This window comes from Ursus maritimus, unplaced genomic scaffold (assembly GCF_017311325.1).
Source record: "Ursus maritimus isolate PB19 unplaced genomic scaffold, ASM1731132v1 scaffold_3, whole genome shotgun sequence".
In the NCBI taxonomy this organism is placed as follows: Eukaryota; Metazoa; Chordata; class Mammalia; order Carnivora; family Ursidae; genus Ursus; species Ursus maritimus.
This window is the reverse complement of record NW_024425563.1, coordinates 35891133-35913054: the sequence shown is the minus strand read 5'-3', so window position 1 is coordinate 35913054 and position 21922 is coordinate 35891133. Positions and strand designations below refer to the sequence as shown.

The following is a 21922-nucleotide window of genomic DNA, read 5'->3' as shown; positions in this document are numbered from 1 at the left end:
CTATCTTGGTGAATATTCTGGGTGCACTTGAAAAGAATATATACTCTGCAGTTATTGAGTGCACTTTTCTGAAAATATTTAAGTCAAGTTGGTTAGAAGTGTTGTTCAGGGGCACCTGGGTGTCTCAGTTGGTTAAGTGTCCCACTCTTGGTTTTGGCTCAGGTCATGACCCTCCAGGTTGTGAGATTTACCCCCTTGTTGGGCTCCGTACTCAGTGCAGAATCGGCTTGAGATTTTTTCCGCCTCCCCCTGCTCCCTCCCCTTGTGTGTACCCGTTCTCTCTCTCTCTAAATAATAATAATAATAATAATAATAATAATAATAATATAAATAAATCTTAGAAGTGTTTGAATCTTCTATAACCTTACTGATTTTCATCAAGTTATTCTAGCAATTACTGAAAGAGCAGTGTTTAAATCTCCAAATATGATTATAGATCTTTTTCCTTTGTTACTGTCAATTTATGCTTCATGTATTTTGAAGCTCTGTTATTAGGTGCATGCACGTTTAAGCTCTTTGGATAGGTGGGTCCTTTTATCAATTTGAAATATCTCTATTTCTGAAAATGCTCTTTGTTTTCAAATTTGCATGATCTGATACTAACATAGTCACAGCAGCTTTCTTGTGATTCATATTTGCATCTTTTCCCCCTCCTTTTCCTTTAAAACTATTGGCGTCTTTATATTTAACATATATTTCTTGTAAACAGCACATTGTTGGATCTTTTTTCATCTAGTCAGGTTTTTCTCAGCCAGGAGTGATTTTGTTCCCCAGAGCAGATTAGAACTATCCAGAGACAATTGTGGTTGTTACAACTGAAGGGAAAGGGGTTATGCTTCTGGTACCTAGTGGTAGAGGCCAGGGATGCTACCTGACATCCTATAATGCACAGGACAGTTTTCTAGGACAAAGAATTATGTGGTCCAAACTGTCAATAGTGCTGAGGCTGACAAACTCTGATTTAGTCTGAGAATCTCTGACTTTTAATTGAAGCCATTAGTCCACTTACATTCAATAAGGTTAACTTTAAATCTGGTATCTTGGTATTTGTTTTCTATTGTCTTATTGGTTCTTTGTTTCTTTGTTCTCCCTTCCTACCTTCTTTTGAATTAATCAAGTTTTTTTTAAAACATTCTATCTCTATTTTATTATGCCTCTTTATTTTAATATATCTTGTTCTTCAAAGTTTTTATGTATGCATGTATTTATATCAGTATGGGCACATAGTTTCCTATTTTACTCAATGGGCTATAGTCTGCCATTATCACTATTTATTGTTCAAATTGTCTTAGCTCTGGCCATTGGAAATTGATTTAAGCTAACATTTGTGCCGTTTTAACTGTTACCTCATATTCTTTGAGCACTGATTGCTTTCTGGAACTAATAGATATTCCAGGCTTATCTTGTTCTTTTGCTGCTCCAGCAGAAGTTACAAGAAGTAATCAGTTATTTCTCCAAAGAACCCTGGTTTCTTTCAGTGGAGAATAATATTAAGAAGTCACAATACGGGATCTAGGTGTATTCATTCCTTTTGGGGCACTAGTAAACTCAAGCTCTCTCATAGGCAAAGCTAAGGCTCATATGTAAAAAAAAAATACACACATCTCTATTGATCAATTATCTCTAATAATATATTAATATATTATAATATATATTAATATAATATATTAATATATAATAATATATTAATCTATTAATTACATCTCTTAATTTCTCTATCAACTACTTCCTTTTCCAACCCAACATCTTAGAGGTTATTCTAGGACTCTGCATTTTCATATTTGCAATTCCCTTTTGAACAGAAAAATATGCTCCTATCATCCTTAATGCATTTTTATATTTGATAAATCTCTTCTGTGTAACCAATCTCCTTTTATCCTCTCTCTCCCTCTCTCCCCTATCCCTATTGTGCCCTTCTTAGTACATACCAGATCACCCCTTTTTGTGCTTCTAACATGTTACGACATCCCATGCCATGGACTACCCACCCTGCCATGAGTGCCATCCGGGGATGTTTAAATTTCTAATATATTTATCAGTCCTAGAATATCTATTTGGTTCTAAAATTTCCTCTTTGCCCATGTATCCATCCTTTCCTGTAAATTCCTCGACATACCTTAGTTTTTTAAAACATTCTTGTCTGCTAGTAACCTACAAGTGTGTTCTTTTCTAGGATTTTTATAGTTCCAGGTCTCACATTGAGGTTTTTGATTCATTTTGAGTTTATTTTTGTGTATGGTGAAAGTGATCCAGTTTCATTCCTTTGTATGTCCAGTTTTCCCAACAACATTTGTTGAAGAGATTGGCTTTTTCCCATTGCATGTTCTTTCCTGCTTTGTTGAAGATTAATTGACCATATAATTGTGGGTTTATTTCTGGGCTCTCTATTCTACTACATCGATCTATGTGTCTATTTTTGTGCCACTACCATACTTTGACTACTACAGCTTTATAGTATATCTTGATATCTGTGATTGTGATACTTCCAGTTTTGTTCTTTTTAAAGATTGCTTTGACTATTTGAGGTCTTTCATGGTTCCATACAAATTTTAGGATTATTTGTTCTAGTTCTGTGAACAATGCTGTTGGTATTGTGATAGGGATTACATTAAATCTGTAGATTGCTTTGGGTAGTATGGACATGTAAATAATATTTGTTCTCCCAATTCATGAGCATGGAGTATTTTTCCATTTTTTTGTGTCATCTTCAATTTCTTTCATCGGTGTTTTATTGTTGTCAGACAGGTCTTCCACCTCTTTGGTTAAGTGTATTCCTAGGTATTCTTTTTGGTGCAATTATAAATGAGACTGTTTTCTTAATTTCTCTTTCTGCTACTTCATTATTAGTGTATAGAAATGCAATGAATTTTGTATCCTGTGGCTTTCCTGAACTCGTTTATCAGTTCTAGTTGTTTTTTTGGTGGAGTCTATATAGTATTATGCCATCTGCAATTAGTAAAAGTTTTACTTCTTCCTTACCAATTTGGATGGCCTTCATTCCTTTTTCTTGTCTGATTGCTATGGCTAGGACTTCCTGTTGACTGCTTACTCTTGATAATAGGTCCAATTCCTCCACTCTTGATGTCTTAGAATTTTTAAAAATGTATTCTGTATTGTACATAAAAGAATAGTGGAGAGTAAAGTGTAAGTTTGTGTCTGTTGAGGGAGTGCATGCCTTTCATTCTATGGCAATTAGGGTGAGGAACTCACCCTTCAGGATTCTCCATAAGTTGAATTGAGCTAGAGCTGGGCTGCAGCTTTAATTAGATTGAATTTACCTTCAGTTAACCCAGTCCCTAATCTCCCATGCTGCATCTGTCAAGAGATTGAACAATGTGATTATTTTAGTGTTTGAACTGGATTAAGAATGCTGTTTCACTTTTAGATAGTTTGGATTCAAATGTGGTTCCAACTCTGGCAATTAAGTGTGATGCACAAAGCTACATAAATTCTCTTGGCCTCTAAGTCCTCTTCCACTGCCAGTTTCTTGGCAAAATTCCAGGGCAAGGGGACATGCTTGTTGGGTCAAGCTTTTAACAACCTTTCAGATCCATCTCACCAGCCCACAATATCCTCAAAAGTTCAGCCAGTTTCTTTTTTTCTGCAAAATCATCTTGTCTGTGGCAGTTCCATTTCTAAGTCACCACTGCCCAGGCAGGCACATGCCCCAGGTATAGAAGCTGCTCCAGTCTCTGCTTACTTATGAAGAGCTCCTCTCTCTTTGGGATTTATTTCACCTAGACTTGCTTGTATATACTACTCTGCAATAACTCCAATAAATTGTATGTTTATTTTACCTGGAATTTTTCTCATGTTTCCACTGAATCAAAGTTCTTTTGTATTTTGTATCCTAACCATAAGTGGAGGTCAATTTCACCATGTTTTTGTTAAAAATGAAATTTATATCCACTTCAAGTTCAAGATAGTGAACATATGCCTTTGTATCTTCTCCTCCAGTTCCCATTAAATTACTAGTAAAGGAATAAGCATATGGTACCATCAAAATGTAGAGAAAGGGAGGATCCTTCTCACCAGACCAGTGATTTCAGTTCACATCCAGAAGACAAAATGGATAGAAGAGTAGTGAACTGGGGAGCCAGAGAGAAGCAAGCTATAGCCTAGTAGCCTCACAGAAGATGCTTCTAGGGAGGAACCTCTGACCAGTCCAGGACAACCCCAGAAAGGCTCTAGCATCAAAGATTGCTGGGAAATTAAGGGAGGGGCTAAAATGTGAGGTTGATATTAGTGCAATCAATAATTGAAGGTCTTTATACTGACCAGTTGCTCCTCTTGGGTATGCTTATGTGCTTGTGGCCAGGTGCTTGGCCCCTTGACAAAATACTCGAAAAACAAAATAGGTCAGAGAAAGACAAATACCATACGACTCATTCATGAAAGTGTATCCAGGTGGTTGTGAGGACTTAATGAAATCATGTATACAGAAGTGCTTTGCACAGTGCCTAGAACATAAAAAAAAATTCAAAACATGATAGCCGTTGTCATTTTTATTGTTATTGATGTATTAGTTGCTTTAGTTAGAAAGGAATCCAAAGGTTAGATGTTGGGAGAAAAAGGAGTATAGTAGAAGAGAAATAGGTGAGAATGGGTATTAATGTAAGTGGATAAGGATTACAAATTAAAATCCTCACCCCATTTTCCTTACGAATACTTACTTGTGTAGAAGAAGAAATCAATATATGTAAGGACTCCAAAGAACCTTAGAAATGTCTATTATAAAACTATTAAAATGGCATCCATCTGAAATTCCATATATACAGAAACAAATTATTTGTTTTGAAAAAATTCACTGTGCTATTTGTGTTTCTAAGCCAGAAGACAAAGCATTTCTTTAAAAAAAAAAAAATCTCTATAGAGTGTTATTAACATCCAGTATTATACCCAAAGAATCTTCAATGTCCTGGAGTCAGAAGGTAGAACAAATGACCTGCTACAAAAAATAAAATGGCTTTGAAGTCTTCTGACTTACACTAAAAATTAATGTAAATTCTGCTTATCAATACATTCATCTGTTTTAATACAAAAATACTTTTACTTTACATGGAATAAACATTGTCGGTCTAGGAAGATATACCATGTTCCTCTCTAATCCTTGGCACACTACTAAAAATCTTCAGTTTGGGGGATGCCTGGGTGGCTCAGCTGGTTAAGCCTCTGCCTTTAGCCCAGGTCACGATCCCAAGGTCCTGGGATTGAGTCCCACATCTGGCTCCTTGTTCAACAGGGAGCCTGCTACTCCCTCTGCCTGCCCCTCCACCTGCTTACGTGCATGCACACGCTCTCTCTCTCTCTCTCTGACAAATACATAAATAAATAAAATCTTTAAAAAAATCTTCAGTTTGGGATAGATCAATATTTATAGGTATGGACCAAACAGTAACAACAAAAATTTACTAAAACTGTCTACTTATTCTAATTATTTTAAGTTAATACTTATAAAATGCTCTGAGGTCATCACACAAGATGACTGGTCAGTTTTATTTTTTAATCAGTCAAAAGGGTTTTTATGTATTAATATTTAAAAACTTAGTGATTAACCTACAGATTTCAATTTTGAATCAGCTTTGGTCTAAGTAAGAATAGTAATAGCAATAGTACTTCCTAATACACAAAAATGTAAATAACTATCAACAAAACAGTTGCTCAAAGCGATTACTTAAATGTCATTGTTTCATACTTTATGTATTACAACTAGTAAATAGGGAAGATACCCCAAAAGTGAGATACTTGTATTTTCCCTAGCTTGTTCTGAACCTGTTTATGTTAATAGGCCAATTTTTTCTGACTTTCCAGTCTAGTTGTCACTGATGAGCATAACCAACTTTCTTCTTTGTTCATCACTTTCTTTTAATAATTTCCATTTGTGATAAGTCTCCAATTTGTACGTTTCTAATGGGAAATCAATGAAAGAGTCAATCTTTATCATATAGGAGTCCTGATGAAAATGAACTCAACCAACAGAAAGCTATCTTTTTTGTGACATCAGCTATGTTTTCATTCAAACCTGAGTTTTTCCTTCTTTAATCCTGACACTTACTACTTTTTAAAATGTGAAATGTTTGGGACACCTGGCTGGTTCAGTCAGTAGACAGTATGGGACTCTGGATATTGGGGCTGTGAGTTTGAGCCCCATGTTGGGCATGGAGTTTACTTAATAAGAAAAATATATTTTAAAAAATGTGAGATGTTTTCCTTTCACTGATTCTGTAATAGTCTTTAGTAATTATTAATTTAATGAGGCTCTTGAAATAATATCCACTTAAAATTATAAAGAAAATGAAGTAATTTACAATCAAGTTATTCCAATTTCTCCTTAGGATTCTAAGTTCACTCAGTCAAAAATATTCTTTTAATACCTCCTAAGATGGGGCAAAGCACTCTTCTGGGTAACTGTACACCAGAAATACCAAAATCTGTTAAGTCCCTGCCTGAAAAGGGATGGAGATCTAGTATGTTTCCAATAGAGGAGATGTTCAAAAGTACCGACAGATCTAACTCCTTTGAGCATTCACTATGAAATATACCTAACAACAGTCTTAAAATCAAACCATTTTCTTGTGGCATACATAATGTTAGCTATCCTCTGTGGAAAGGATCCTCTGTGGAAAGGATCAATGTAGAACATTACTTTGAAGGAGACTAAACTCTAAATGGGAAAGAATACATATAAAAAGGCAGTACCCCAAACAGCAAATATATTTAGGCCAAAATTTATAAACAAAATGTACAATTACAAATAGATTCTAATGAAGATTTTACTTAAAAAAAAATCTACCCACTAATGCGTTAAATATAAATGCATTTTAATTAGCAATGCAATTTTAATAGACTTATGAAAACACTGGTCATAAAAATGGTCTTCTGTACAGTTTTGTATTTATTAAGAAGAGCAGGATAGAAAGCTATGCAAAGATAAATCCAAATATCCCAGGGAAGAAGAGTTTAGTCAGAGCAAACGAAAACAAAATTTTTTAATGAAATAATAGCATAAATTATATGAAGAATTATATGAAGAATTATATGAAAAATTATAGGAAGAGAAAGAACTTGGCTCCTTAATTCATCACAGTACAGTATATACTTTTTAAAAAGATGTTTTTAGGGGGTAGTGCTTTTGTGGTTTCAGCAAGGTATCATATAAGAAAACAAATCAAATTATGTTGAAAAACATATCCATGTTAACTGTTTTTTAGTGGGGTGATAAGGTTTTGCCCTAAAGTAATTCCTGTCACTCCCAGTAACTTCTTCGTAAACATATGGTATATAAAATAAAAGCCGTAGGAAAATTATCCTTACTAATCATCAGATCTAGTTTTTAATCTTTAAGTTAGAGTAACCAATCAATTTATCCATCCTATAATACTCTTTCTCCATATTATATTGTCAGTTACTTTAATGTTTTAAAATGGCAGCTTTAATTTAGGATGCCACCTCTTAATTGTCATTTTATAGTTTTTTGTTTGGGAGGAGAATTCATCAAAGAGGATATTCTGTAACTTTGTGGTTAATAAATTGGCTCAAGTCACATTTTTAGCTCAGAACCTTTTTGGTCATAGAAAATGTATATCAGAACACTAGCTTTGTGGCTGTAAAGTCTGCTACCTTTGAATCTGACTTTTAGTACCATCTTAATATTACTTTATAAAGAATGCAGACTATACCTTTATATTTGGCTTTCTCAGAATAAAGATATATGTTTTAATTAAAGCTAATTTGCTCAAAATTGGCTTGGAAATTTAAAAGATTTTAATGGTAATTTAACTTTTTTTACTCATAATTTTAACACTTGACTTTTCTGCTATACTAATTCTCAATAGTAATGAAACATACTATTTCATCTGGATAATGTTGATATACATACGTAACCAAATATTGGAAAATTTCAAATCAACCTGCTACCAACCATGAACTCTAATACGTTGGCATTTTTTATGACTATCACTTGTAATATATTAAAATTATTCAGTAACTGCTTTTTGCACATTACATGACAAATTAATTTTTAAAATTTTATTCAAAGCATTAGGAAAATCATATTCAAAACACAGAAATAATCAGACTGTAACAACGCTGCATAGATAGTGGTATACGAGTTCCCTGACGCTAAGTGACTTCTACCTAACAAAAACTTCAATTTTCAAGTCACCAGGTAGAAAATGGTAGAGGCATTATTTCCTCTCTCTGAGGCTGGAAAAATGGCTTCAATGGTGAGAAGTCACACTTTAAACAACAAAGATTAGATTATCCCCTAATTTAATTTTACTCCCCTCTTGTTATTTCTCAGATATGAAAATTTAGAATGTAAGGATTACTGGAAGGGAATAGGAGGTAAATTACCTCTTAGGGGATACCCTGATCAGTGCCTGCTTTAATCAGACAAAACACTGAATTAAGTTTTAAAAATTACAACCACACCATTATGCATAACTAAAATTGCCAATATGAATACTTTTTTTTTTACATAATACATTACATGTATACAAGAAAAAAAGTGACCTGTTTCCAATCCTTTGACCCTCAGTAGAAAAAAAAATGTCATCACTCATGAGAGATCTGAAAGGTAATTTTCATGGCAGAGCATTAATTCCATAGAGATCAAAATCATTTCTGAATAGTGAAAATAGCTTAAATCAATGAGAAATTGCTACATTTTTTAAAAGTTTACTTTTTGAAAGGGAAGACAATTTATTTGGAAGGAATCTGTAGCTGGAAACATTGTTCATTAAAACAGTTACCCTGAGAAAGACTCTTAAAATCGCCAGTGCTTTCAGAGCCCCTCCCTCCACCCCCACGATGCAGGAAGGAGCCATTTGTAGGCTTCTAGCTTCTTACAGTTACCTACATGAAGAATGTTTTGATCTCAACAGTCGTTTGGGCTTTACTACTACAGTGATAACTGGCCACAACCAAGACATCTGAATGGTAGAGTATAAGCAAATTTTTGCATTCATTTCAGGCTTCTCCCTTTATCCCTTTTTAAGAAAGAGTCTGTAATTCTTCAAATGGTCTTGGACTCAAACCTACTGTTCACGAAAAAAATCTTCTATAAGCAAATTAGAAATTTTCTTATAATAGTAAACAAACTGGCCTACATTCTCTAATCTATGCCTAGAAAATAAGGCATTATTAATTCTTCATTGGCCACTGCAGAGCACAGACAAGTGTTTTCTTTCTAATCAGAGGCATATGCAAACATTCCTCAAAGTGCATTGTTATTTTTAACCTCCGTTATGCATTTACACAGCATCAGCATTTATGACGCCTTACATACTTGGAGGATAAAATGCTTATTCCCAACATCTTACATACACCATAATTACTTGAGAAAAGACAAAGTGAGAGCAGCTACAGAAGTAGCAAGGTATTTTTCACAAATAAAAAACCCATATACAAAAAATGGCAAGTTAGTGATAACTGGTAGTATGAACTCTCAGTAATATTCCACTTTGGGTTCTAAATTAAGATTTGACAAGTTTGAAACCTTGTCCTGTGTCCAGCACAGTAGGAAGAAACCAACTCATTTTTAATCTTTTCAAACACCTAAAACAACTTTTGCAGATCCAAAAAAGGTTCAGACCGCACAACCAATTTGCCAAATGCACCAGTGGATACGTGATGCGAGGGAAGTGTAACATCCAGTGCTTGGCCACGTCGCTGCCTGTCGGCAGATGCAGCGTGTAGTCACTCCACCGCTTTGACACGCCGTAGACCGCTTTCACGCTGCGTCCCTTTTCAGTCCAGCAGATGTTATTACTGGGGTTGCAGTTATACTCTACCCAGTCTTTTGTAAAGTCACCCAGCTGTGGTGGGTCAGCTTCTTCAATATCTATGGTCTTTGTCATCTCTGCTCCTTGCACCGCAATGTACTGATCATTGATTTTTCTCACTTCTTTCACCCACGGAGTTGAATTCTCACTGTCTAATACGATAATAAGGCGAGAACAGAAGGAGGCATTCTTTTCTCTCCACCATTCTAAAAGTGTGTCAAGACGCAGTACGTCTCCACCTGTGAACAAAAGAAAATTCAACAGAGTAATAATTTCTGAAGCCTCCTCTTAAGTTTAGTTTAAGTTCCTGGAATTAAATATGTAGGCCAAAAAAACAGATGGAACCTTCCTTTCAAAGTATCTTGTCAGAAGTTTTTAAAAAAAGACTTTCAACTTCAGGTTAAAAAAAAAAAACAAAAAACCTTGTTACATTAAAAAACAAATAGGTCATAATAAAGAAAATTGTTTTTATGAAGTTAAACTTAGTGAAAAAATTAAAATTTAGTGAAAAAAATGAAAAGCTAACATTCTGTAACACAGGAGCAAATTACGGCTGATAGGCCCATCCAGCAAGGTCACCTGTGATTGTGTGGCCTGAAAGCTAAGAACTGATTTACATTTTTACATGGTTAAAAATCAAAAGAACAAAGTTTGTGACATGTGAAAACACAGGAAACTTAAATTTGTTATTATTATTTCCATAAATAACAGTCATTTACATTCTGTCTGTGGCTGCTTGTGTTCTGCAGCGCCCGAGCTGGGCAGCCACAACAGGGACCTTAGGACTACTAAGGCAAAAGTACCGGCCCTTCACAGAAAAAGTTTGTCAGTCTTTTGATAAACCACTGATCACCGATAAATTAATGTTACCTTGCCTCCTACATAGGCACCTATCAAAGGAAAAAGAAACACTCTTCCTACCTGTACCAGAATGAGTTTAGAATGGATTTTTAAATGTGTTTTATTACCTGAAAAACAACACAGAATTAAAAAAAAAAAAACATACCCAGAAAGGTCTAAAGCAAATTTGTCTTAAAGCTATTAGGTTTTACATTAGTTCATTATAGGTCTTTTTGTATTAATTTTGATTTTTAAATATATTGCACTAAAATACTACCTTGACTACTTAATTTTTGGCATCCTCTTAAATTTTGTGACCCAAGCAATTGCCATCCTTACTCACCCTACTCCTGGCTCTGTTTCAATGGTACATTAATATTCATAGAATCATTCCAATTCTAGGGAATTTATCCTAAGGAAAGGGCAGAAATGGGGGCAAAAATTACATATAAAGATCTTCTTCCTACTGCTATCTAAGACAGTGTAAAATCTGAAACAACCAGGAGGGATGGAAATAAATAATGAGGGAGAATTATAACAAAATGGTATTTATAAAGAAATTTTAATGACGAGAAAATGTCTATGGTACTAGGAGAAAAAGCACGACATGGAAATGTATCTACAAAAACAAGAGTGGTTATTACAGGGTGTTTGGATTTCAGGTGGTTTTTGTTACACTTTCCTATACTTTCCACCATTTTTACGTTGAGCATAAGTTACTTTTATGAGTAGAAGAAAGTCTTCACATCGTACAATTTACTGGCACAAGCTCCAACAACTTCAGATACACATTTCTACCTAGAGCAACCATTCTCTTTGCTAAATGATCAAGATGACAACACTGGAGAGAGAGAAAGAAACCTTTAGTATTTGGATTCTATTAGTAATCTGACCTCTGAAGCCAGGGCATAACACAGTCTTTACGAACAATTAATATTCTTTTATTCATCAGCCTACTAGATCTTAGACTCTTGACAATGAAAAAGTTGTTTCATGAATTGTTCTTATACTCATGCTTATTTCAGAGGTGCTATTTCAGGACATGGTCCCCACGTATTATTAATGTGTTGCTTCACAGAGAGCTCAAGAAGATACCTTTTATTATATGGTAAAATGTTAACTTTTCATTATTGCCAGTTCTATTCAGTTTCTAGAGATCAGAGGATGACACAGACTACAAGAGCTATTATACAAAAATCCATCTGCCACAAAACCTCATTGTCTAACTTGCCGTCTACAACTATTTCAGTGACTATTCTAAAAGCACATTCTACACTAATTCTCTTACATACATGCTCTTTAGGTGTCAGTAAGAGATTTAAAGGAGCATTAAAGCCTTTTCAACTAACTACACTTCTCCTGTTTTGTTTCGCTCCGCTTTCTCCTATGAATAGTTTCTATGTTGCATTTGGCTTTTGGCCCAGATGCAAAGTACTTACATTTATCCCAGCTAACAGCCATCTGATGCAGTTAAAGTAATTGAGACTGCTTTTTAAAGGCTTTATCTGTGATAAACTGCTTTATAGATTATCTACATTTTTTTTTCATTTATTTCTCTCTTGTCATTATCATAATTGTTTTTTACTCTCAAAGAGGCAAAAATATCTGATTCCATATTATGAAACTCCATAAATGTAAGGAGACGACTACATATTCTGAGAAGCACTGTGAGTAAAGGTATGTGGTGAAAGGGCAAATACAGATTCTCTTTCTCACAGCAGTATTTAGTTCTGGACCTGCTCTTAACTTGCTAACTCACGTAAAATATAGTCATGATGTTTCCTATTTTACAGGTTTTCAGAAAGATAATAATTCTCAGAGCTCAAAGCTCCCTGTCATGTGGGCTGGAATGGATTAAAGCATTCTCCTCTGAGCAGGACGGTTCAGAACTATTTTTGAGTACTGTCCGCCTTTGAGGGCTATGTCTCCTAGGATTAAAATCGCCATTAAGGTTTAAAAAGCTGTTTTCTACATTGAGTTATTAAAAAGTTACAGGTCAAGTAAAAGATTTCACAAACTACATTCAAGTAATTGTGATGCTGACTACTTTCTTCAACAGTATTTAGAAAATGGGTGAATAGGACTAGCAAAAACATGTACTAAACCAGAACATGGGATTTTCTCTACCTTAATGGTTTTAGCCTTTGGCAGCACATGGTACAATGGGGAAAAATACATTTTAAGGGGTTAGCCAGATCTGGATTTGAATTATGGTTCCATCACTTACCAGTTGTATAACCACAGATATGTGACAAGTTTAGGTTTCCATTTTATTCTTTGAAAAATGAAGATGATAGAGGTAGATAGTACTTACCTCAAGGTTTAAATGAAGATTAAATTTAATGTCTATAAAGTACCAAACATAGTAACTGATTCAAATATGCCTGATAAATGTTTGCCTTTACTCCTAGACAGCATTAAGTTATTCAATATTTATTTGCAAAACCAAAAATTACAATAGTATTTTTACGATAAAACCCTCCTTACAAATCTAACATGAAATTAGTGAGACCATGACTGCTTTAAAATCATCTCTACTTTAACTTTAATCATCTCTACTTGTAGTTCTTATGTGGGGAGCTCGACCCCTGTCCTTCCATAACACTTCTGTTTATATTTGTCTTTGATCTGAATATCTATTTCTACTTATATCTATTTTATTATTTGTAGGTGTTCTTAGTGTAAAACATCTATATTTAAGGAAAAAGCAGGATAGAATTAAGTTCTAAAAGGACTATTTCTAACATAAAATAAGAAAATTACCCCCTTTTTTTTTTTCATGATTCATTCAATGATTTCTTCCAACTATCTGTAACTTAAGGATCCCTACTGGGGATCTGCTAGGCTCTGTTCTAGGCACTAAGCAAATAATTCATAAAACAAAGCCCCTTACAGGGTCTCTATTCTAGCTGGGAAGCCCAACAAACAAATTTAAATATAAAATAGATCTCATTTCACCACTGGCAAGAAGATTGAATATTACCCCCTCTTTTTACAGAGAAGAGAAGTGAAACTGAGAGAAGTTAGGTAACTTGCCAAAAATAACACTGTTGTGACAAAATCAGGACCAGAACCAAGGTCTCCTGACCTAAGCGTTACTCCCACCATATCATTTCACTTGCTGTTTAAACTCCTAGGGAGCTTTCTAACATAAATAAAACTGCACATGTGCAGAACTATTGAAATCAGTAACCATAACATTTAAAGACTTAGAAGTACTAGTCAAGTTAATCAGCTTCTGAAAAATGTAACTATATTTAATAAATCTGAAAATACATTAAAGGGAAACCGATAATGTCTCAGATTAAGCAGATTTTTTTCTTCCAATCAGTACAAGATACAATCCTCAAAACCTTTAGAGATTACTAATACCATGCTAAACAGGTATGCAAGAGAAAAGAAAAACAAAAGAGAGTCATCTGTATACTTAGTAAACTGTGAGGTAGAAAATGAGAATTTTGGAAATTTAACTTCAGTGTGAAGGGCAGATTGCCATAAATAGGTCTATCTTCATAACAGTGCAATTGCCAGAGTTGCGTTTACCTGCAAGAGCCCACTCTCCTGTGCCATGGGTGTGCCCACTGTAATACAAAACATACGTATCATGTCTAGGTCCATCCACAGTCCGAAGTTCGAGGAAAGCTTTCAGTTTGGAATGCAGAGTATCAAAAGACAGTCCACTTGTGGAATAGTCACATCCATAGGTCTCAATCATATGATATGCAAAAAATCTTTGGATAGCATTGAGCATGCCAGTAGACCTCAAATTTAACTCCTGTACATGTTCTGGTGGAAGAAGTGTTGGCTGACCATCAGGACTGAAAAAAAAATTATTTTGGTGTTTAGAGTGTTCATTCTATGTCACATTCTTACTCTTCATTTAAAATTATCTAAGAATCATAACAGTTGCTGATAACTAAATGGCAGAATTTTTTTAAATCCTCTTTTCTAAAGTGCTAAGAATTAAGCTTAAACATCAAAGCCAAGTTTCTAAAAGTTATATTTCTATATAACTTTTATATAACCAATAAAATAATCACCAAACTGAAAGCTGGGAAAAGATCTCCAAATGTAGATAATACTCTTCTTTGTTCTGTATTCATACTCTTTTACCAAATGACAGGTACAGAATAAGACTTTCTAAAAGCAAGATCATACTGATTTTACCCTGTGTTTCAAGAACACCCAGGTGGGAACTATAATGAAAGAACTTTTTTTCCTTGACAAAAAAATTTTAACAAAATATGGAAGCAATATGTTTTATATTTCTATATTGAAAAAGACAGTCTTTACAAAGTTGCATTCAAGTTCTACGAACTTAAGGAACATAAATGACGGAAGAAATTGTTAGTAAATGACATTTTGTAACAGTTATTAAAATTATACGACTGAACACTAACTGAAGACAGATCTGATCCTAAAACAAATGTAAAACGGTACTATAGTAAAGATGAAAAACCACATCTTGAATCTAGCAGAATCGAAATATCAATATTGAGGAAGAAAAAAAATCATCACTCCTATCCAGAAAAGGAATTTCTTCCAGTAGTTTTGAAAACCTCACATTTTGCTTCATATATTATGAGTACTATTCTAATGACACTAGTTTTCATTAAAATAAGACACTTTGTTCTCTATTTGTAACATTTAGCAGTCACAAACAGTAAAAGAATAAGCAGTGCATTAACAAAAATCAGAAAAATCTATGCAAATTACTATTTCCATGTATTCTCTCTGCTAAACTGTCACATCTTACTTTGTGGGACCCTCTTAAATCTATTTACTTCTCATAAGAATTTGCAACTTTTTATAAAGCCCTTAACATGAAGTAAAATATTTACTACAGATAGTCTGTTTCTAGTTTTTATGTCAAATATTTGAAATAAAACATTTTTTATTTCAAGTCTTCCCCCTCGCTCATCCCAAAAACCACCAAGGAAAGTATGATTACTTAGTAATCAAAATGTATTAACAGCAAAGAACTATTTTTTTCTATTTCAAAGTTACGTACTATAAAAAAATTTTAATGTGGCAATATTTACAGATTCAAAAAGATTTGCCACACATTTAGGGACAAAAATTATTTTGGAATGAAACTACAATGAAACAAATATGTGTTTAACTTCATTCCCAATTTTTTGTATGACATTTTCCACTGAGCAGAGTATTTTTACATTCATATTCTCATTAGCTCTTCATAATGTTCCTCTGAAATGGGAAGAATAGGTATTGCCCTTTGCATTTTTTGGGGGGAGGGGCAGAGGGAGAGGGAAAGAGAGAATCTTAAGCAGGCTCCACACCCGGCACAGAGCCCGACTTGGGGCTCGATCTCACCACCCTGAGAAGATGACCTGAGTTGAAATCCAGAGTTGGACGCTTAGCCAACTGAGCCACCCAGAAGCCCCTGTCGTTGGCATTTTAGGTAAAAACACTGAAGTTCAGAGAAGTTATGATTTGCCTAGGTTAACAGAGAACTAGCATTCAGGGCTCTGAGGTCCAGTATACATTCTATTAAATTTCACCATGTTGTTGCTATTAAATTTCACCATGTTGTTTCACAGGACATTTTCTTAAACAAGATAACCTTTTCTAAAGAAAGGGTAGGACCTTTGCTTAGAACTGTCATTCATATTTTCTGATTTTTAGCTAAGTGTAAGCTAATTACATTTATCAAAAAAATATTTAAATTGAATCCTGAAGATTACATCATTACGCAGAGTAAATAAAAGTTTTTAAGCATTTGGGGTAAATGAAAAAACTGCAAGAGCAGTATATTTTGAAAATATTACACTTTTGAAAAAATGAGCTATCACATTTCATATTCAAATTCATACAAATATTAGGAAAATGTTAAGAGTCAAGTAGTCACCGCTAATTATACTGGATTACTGTACCTGCAGAAGTTGGTGGGAATCACAATAGCGTATCCAACAGATGTTCCTCCTAAACAGTTACCCAATTCATGGAAGAGTCCGTGAGCCATGGATTCCAGTGGTAAAACTATTAGAAACATGCTCAAGAAGATTCCATTTGTCGGCTAAAAGAAATTTAAAACAGCATATTTATACAGTGTGTGTGACTGCACTTATGTGTGTGCATATGTACACATATTTATATAATGTATACTTAAATGTTTCGCCCCTACTTCCAAAAAGATAGAAAGAACAATTAATAACCTAAAAACAATTCCAAGTTGAAGCAGTATATATGAGAAAGTATACATGGATGAGCAATAAAACCTAAATTAATCTGGAAGCTTCTCAGAAGTTGTGGCAAAACAAATACAGGACATCATATTTTTTAAATTTGTCAGGTAACATCTTACCCAAACTAAAAAAACAAAACCCTCTTGCTCTGACAGGAAAAGCCAGAAAACAAATTCTTTCCTTTTAAAACCAACATATTCTACATCACTTTTCAAATAACATCATTTACTTTATCAGAAAAGTTACTTTAGAAAGGGCTCATTTTTTTCTTGTGAAAAGTCCAAAATTAAAGAGAATAAAATCTTACAGAAAACTTAAGATTCTAAAGCTATCAAAATGAATCCCAGACTTACATTTAAACTTTTAAAAGTTTTCCTTTGAAAAGCTCTAGACTCTGTATATTCAAAGTTGTAAAAAAAAAATGTGGGTGTGTGTATATATATGTTCTATATACATAAAGGGCATCTAAGCATCCTAAAAGCAGAAGAGAAAAAAGGAGGCAAAAAGAAATAGTAAAAGGAGGAGGCAAGATTGGGTAGTAATTGCAACTGAAAGAAAAAAAAAAGACCAGAAAAAATAAAGGACCCATTTAAGTGAAAAGAAAATGGAAGGCTGATGGTCACTCCCTCCTGGTCCTGAGCGAAAGCTCCGCAACACTATCACTCTCCCACATTCTCTGTGTCACTACTCCACATATTATGTGGTTATGCGCCTCTGTGCGTGAACGTGCATTTTTCTAATGCTAAGAGATGGCTGATTCCTTCAGAATTTTAATAAAAAATAGGTGAGTCCCATAATGGAAAAATGAATATAATGCCCTATTTTGGACAGTTTGCTATCAACTGCATAAGATACAGTACATGCTCAATTTAGAAACATTAGAAAATACAATTCAAAGAGAAGTGATTAAAATACTGCCAAGTACTGTCCTCCACACACGCTTTTTGAAATATTCTCAGACTTCACATATATTCATGTTTTTTTATCAAAGCAGGGTAATGTTCTGTATACTAATATACTGTAAGCCTATTAATATAATGCTAATCATTTGTAAAGAATAAGTGGCATTCCTATCATATGTATAAAATTTTAATTCACTGATTCCCTATCATTGATCTTTAGATTCCATTTAATTTCCTATTTTAATAAAACCAGAATAAGTATTGAGTTCTCTATTATTTTAAATCCCTTTATAATTTGAGTTTCATCTTTGGTGAAGTGTTAAATATTTTACTCATTTTTCCACGGGGCTGCCTTCTTATGGATTTACAGCTTTGTTTTGCTCTCAGTATATTTAACTTTTGTGGGTTATATGACAAACGCTATTCCCCCCTCCCTTAATGCTGTTTTTTGCTTAGCATGGTTTTCTTTTTTTAAAGATTTTATTCATTTACTTGAGAGAGAGTGTACATGCACAGGGGGAGGGGCAAGAGGGGTAGGGAGAGGGACAAGCAGACTCCACGCAAAGCGCAGAGCACAGCTACAGGCTTGATCTCATGACCCTGAGATCATGACCTGAGCAGAATCCAAGTCTGACATTTAACCAACTGAGCCACCCACGTGCCCCTTGCTTAGCGTGTTTTTAACTGTAATGTCATTTTGTGTAAGTTAAAGAAAACTTCCTCTACCCAAAGGTCAAGATTATTTTACGTTACCCTTGAAAGTCTTTACTGTTTTGCCCTTCACATTTTTAGGTCAATAATCCAAATGTAACTGATTTTTGTTAATGGTCCAATTCCATTTTTTTCTATTTGAATACTCAATTACCAATCACTGAAAATCTCAACCATTCCACATTACAGTGCCATCTCTGCCATAAATCAAGTATTATGGGATTTTTTATACTCTCTTCTGTTCCATTGGTTTGTCCTTTCAAATATTTCCTTTGGCCTTTATTTCCTCCTTTCTTTTGGGACTCCAATAAAATAGAGATCATCTATCTGTATCCTCTTTCAGTCTTAGTCTTCTGTATTTTCTCTATTTTTCTTTTGTGCTCCTTCTTGCATAGCTTCTTTTGAAATGAATCTTCCAATTCACTAATGCTCACTTCAGCTTTGTCTGCTTAGTCTTGCACACTGAATTAATTTCAGGTAGTTTATTTTCTGATTCTAAAACTTGTTCTTTTTCAAATCTAGCTTGTCACTATTTTATAGTTTCCAACTTCCTACCATTATATACTATCTTTGCTTTTATTACTTTCAACTTGGTAAACATGGCTTACTCTTTGATAATTCCAGTATCTCAAGACTTTCTGGTCATCTCGTCTGTTGGTCCTGCTGCTTATTGCTCTTGCCGTGCGTGTGTGTGTGTACCTGGTTATATCTATGAGCTGAACACTGTATGCAAAAATACATGTGTGCATATATGTATGTATGCATATATGTGTGCATATATATGTACACACACACACACACACACACACATCATATCCTAGGCCTAAAATTCTATAGTTATAGGACTAATTTCAGGCCTAAGATAATGATACCTTTCTCCAAGAGGATTTTTGTTTGTTTCTTCCAGGGAGCTGGGGGCATTACAACTCCGTATTTTAATCCAGGTTTGACCACTTAATCCAGGTCAGCTCACTCACAGGACACAGGGTCAGGATGTAAATTCATGACAGCTCTGTAATGAACACGGTTCCACCCTTTTCCTTCAGTGTGTCGTCTTAAAATGGGAGTAATTAATTTACCAGAGACCCCACCTCTGAAGCTCTGGGCTTTGATTTTTGCTCCTCTTGGCACTAGCAGTGCAGCTCAGCTTTAAACCTTCCTTCCTCAGGGCACAGTGTGGAGTATTACTATCCCAGAAAGTATGATACATATTTTCATTTATTCAAGTCTTCTTTTGAAACCTTCAGTGGAGTTTTAGATTTTTTTGTAAAAATGTTGTAAGTTTCTTTTAAACCTTCTTCATTTTATGTTTGTGGAATGGAATGTGGAATGGAATGATTTCCATTACATTTTCTGATTATGGGCTTCCAGGATATTGACTTTCATATCTTTACATGTTATTTGCCACCTAAATGTATTAAAAATATATATTGCCACTATACACTATTTCTTCTTATACTACCTACCTCCTATAATTCCAAGAAAATTTACATAGGTTTAATAGTGGCTAGGTTAATAACTATCCACAAAATCAACCTTTTATGACAGAGTTCACAATGTTAAAGAGGCAGCATAATTCTCACAACTGTAATAGCATTTTCAATTGATTTTCCAGTTAACTCTTAGGTTTGCCAGGTAATCATCTTACAATACAAATACTAATAATTTCATTACTTTTTTATTTTCTATACCTTCTATTGCATATGTTGCTCCAGGGTAACAAAAAATCTTTTGTTTTATGGGTTTAATTGATCAAAGGATTGCTTCTACATTATGTCAGCCATTCATATAAAAGAATTACTAAATAACATGACCAATATGACAACTTTATTATTTCTACCTTTAACGTTACATAACTAGTACTTTTCTGATCAAGATAGCAATGTAAGAAGCTAAATAATTCACTGTTAGAATTTATAGCAAGGGTCACAAAAGCCTTCAGGGGCCAGAAAAGAGGTATGTGAAGTAGCTGCAATAAATAGTCGTAAGTATTCTAAAGGAAAATGCACTGCTGCATACATATTTTTTAAGGCATTTTAAAAAACTTATTGAAGTATAACTGACATACAATGTTATATTAGTTTCAGTTGTATAACACAGTGATTCAATAATTCCATATATTACTTAGTGCTCACCACAGTAAATGTAGTCACCATTATCACAATATTATTTATATTAGCTATGCTGTATTTTCATCTCTGAGACTTATTTTATAACTGGAAGTTTGTACCTCTTAATCCCTTTCATCTCTTTCGCCCATCGTCCCACCCAGCTCCCCTGTGCCAACCACCAGTTCTCTATATTTAAGAGTTTGTTAGTTTTGTTTAGATTCCACATATAAGTGAAATCATACGATATTTGTCTTTGGCACACTTATTAAAGGCACATATTTTTAAAAATCTGGCTAAATAAAGCTGGTCTACTCAATCTTACAGGCATGTTTATTTATTTTGCTATACAGACATCATAACAGAATTTTAAAAACAGAATTACAAAAAAATAGCACCCTCTTAAAAACAAAAAAAGCCCCTGCACGTTATTACAAAAATCAGGATAGTTCCTAGAAGCAAGAATGAGAAGTTCAGTTTTGTACACAGCCTTTCTGTACTATGAGTTACTAGGAAATTGCATGACATAAGCAAGGAATTTGATATTCTAGAGTGGGGAACTAAATTTTAACATGTAAATTGTAACAGAATGTTGTACCATGAAAAAATATTAACTTTTCATTTTGTTGAATCAAACCATTTTCCTTTAAGACTATTTATTAGCTTGCTATCTCCTCATCTTTCCTATTTCTTAAAGGGAATGGAAATTTCCATTTCTGAAAGTGACCCAGAAATATTTAAATATGGCCCTACTTATCAAATTATGTCAAGGGTACAGACTAGTCTGTCTTTAAATATTCATATGTATATAATACCAGTGGTTATTACTGACTTCTGTATTACCAAAGAATTTTACAAACCTACTAAGATTTTTATTGTGAAATTAAAATATATCATCATTTTACCATTAGAAAAAAAGCACTGCGTTAATGTAGTTCACTGCTAAATTATAAACTATTTAATGATAAACTTCAATTGCAAATCAGTCTGTACATGACTCAAGTAGGAAGCCTTATTAAATAATTTAAAATTCCAATTAAAATGTTAACTGAAAGTGGTGTTATTTAATACTCTCATGTCAGTTATACAACACTGATGGTAATATTTAATAGGATTAAATATGCAGATATTCAGAGGGTTACTGATAACTCATATCCAACAGATCATCTGTTATTTTTATAATCTTAGAAAATTGATAATTTTATGTTGACATTAATTTTTAAAAGTCCAACTTAACAGAAAACACTGAATATTTGTATTAGGTTATTTTGAGTAAGCAAGCTTAAACAGTTAAATATGCTATCAGGATAACACACACAAATAAAAGTGATCAGTTCGGCAACACAAAAAATTAGCAATCTTAACAGATG

At 33.9% G+C, this 21922-nt stretch overlaps 1 protein-coding gene across 1 annotated transcript in view; it reads right to left on the bottom strand.

Annotated features, from left to right (window-relative positions):
• Positions 1-6804: 6804 nt before the first annotated feature.
• Positions 6805-21922, bottom strand: part of TMEM168 (transmembrane protein 168) — a 28864-nt gene continuing 13746 nt past the window's right edge. Inside the window, exons 3-5 of the mRNA XM_008686518.2 lie at positions 16520-16662; positions 14169-14443; positions 6805-10024 (exon numbers count right to left, since the gene is read on the bottom strand). Coding sequence (XP_008684740.1) covers positions 9477-10024; positions 14169-14443; positions 16520-16662 — 966 coding nt within the window. The 3' untranslated portion in view covers positions 6805-9476. The remainder of the gene's footprint in view (positions 10025-14168; positions 14444-16519; positions 16663-21922) is intronic.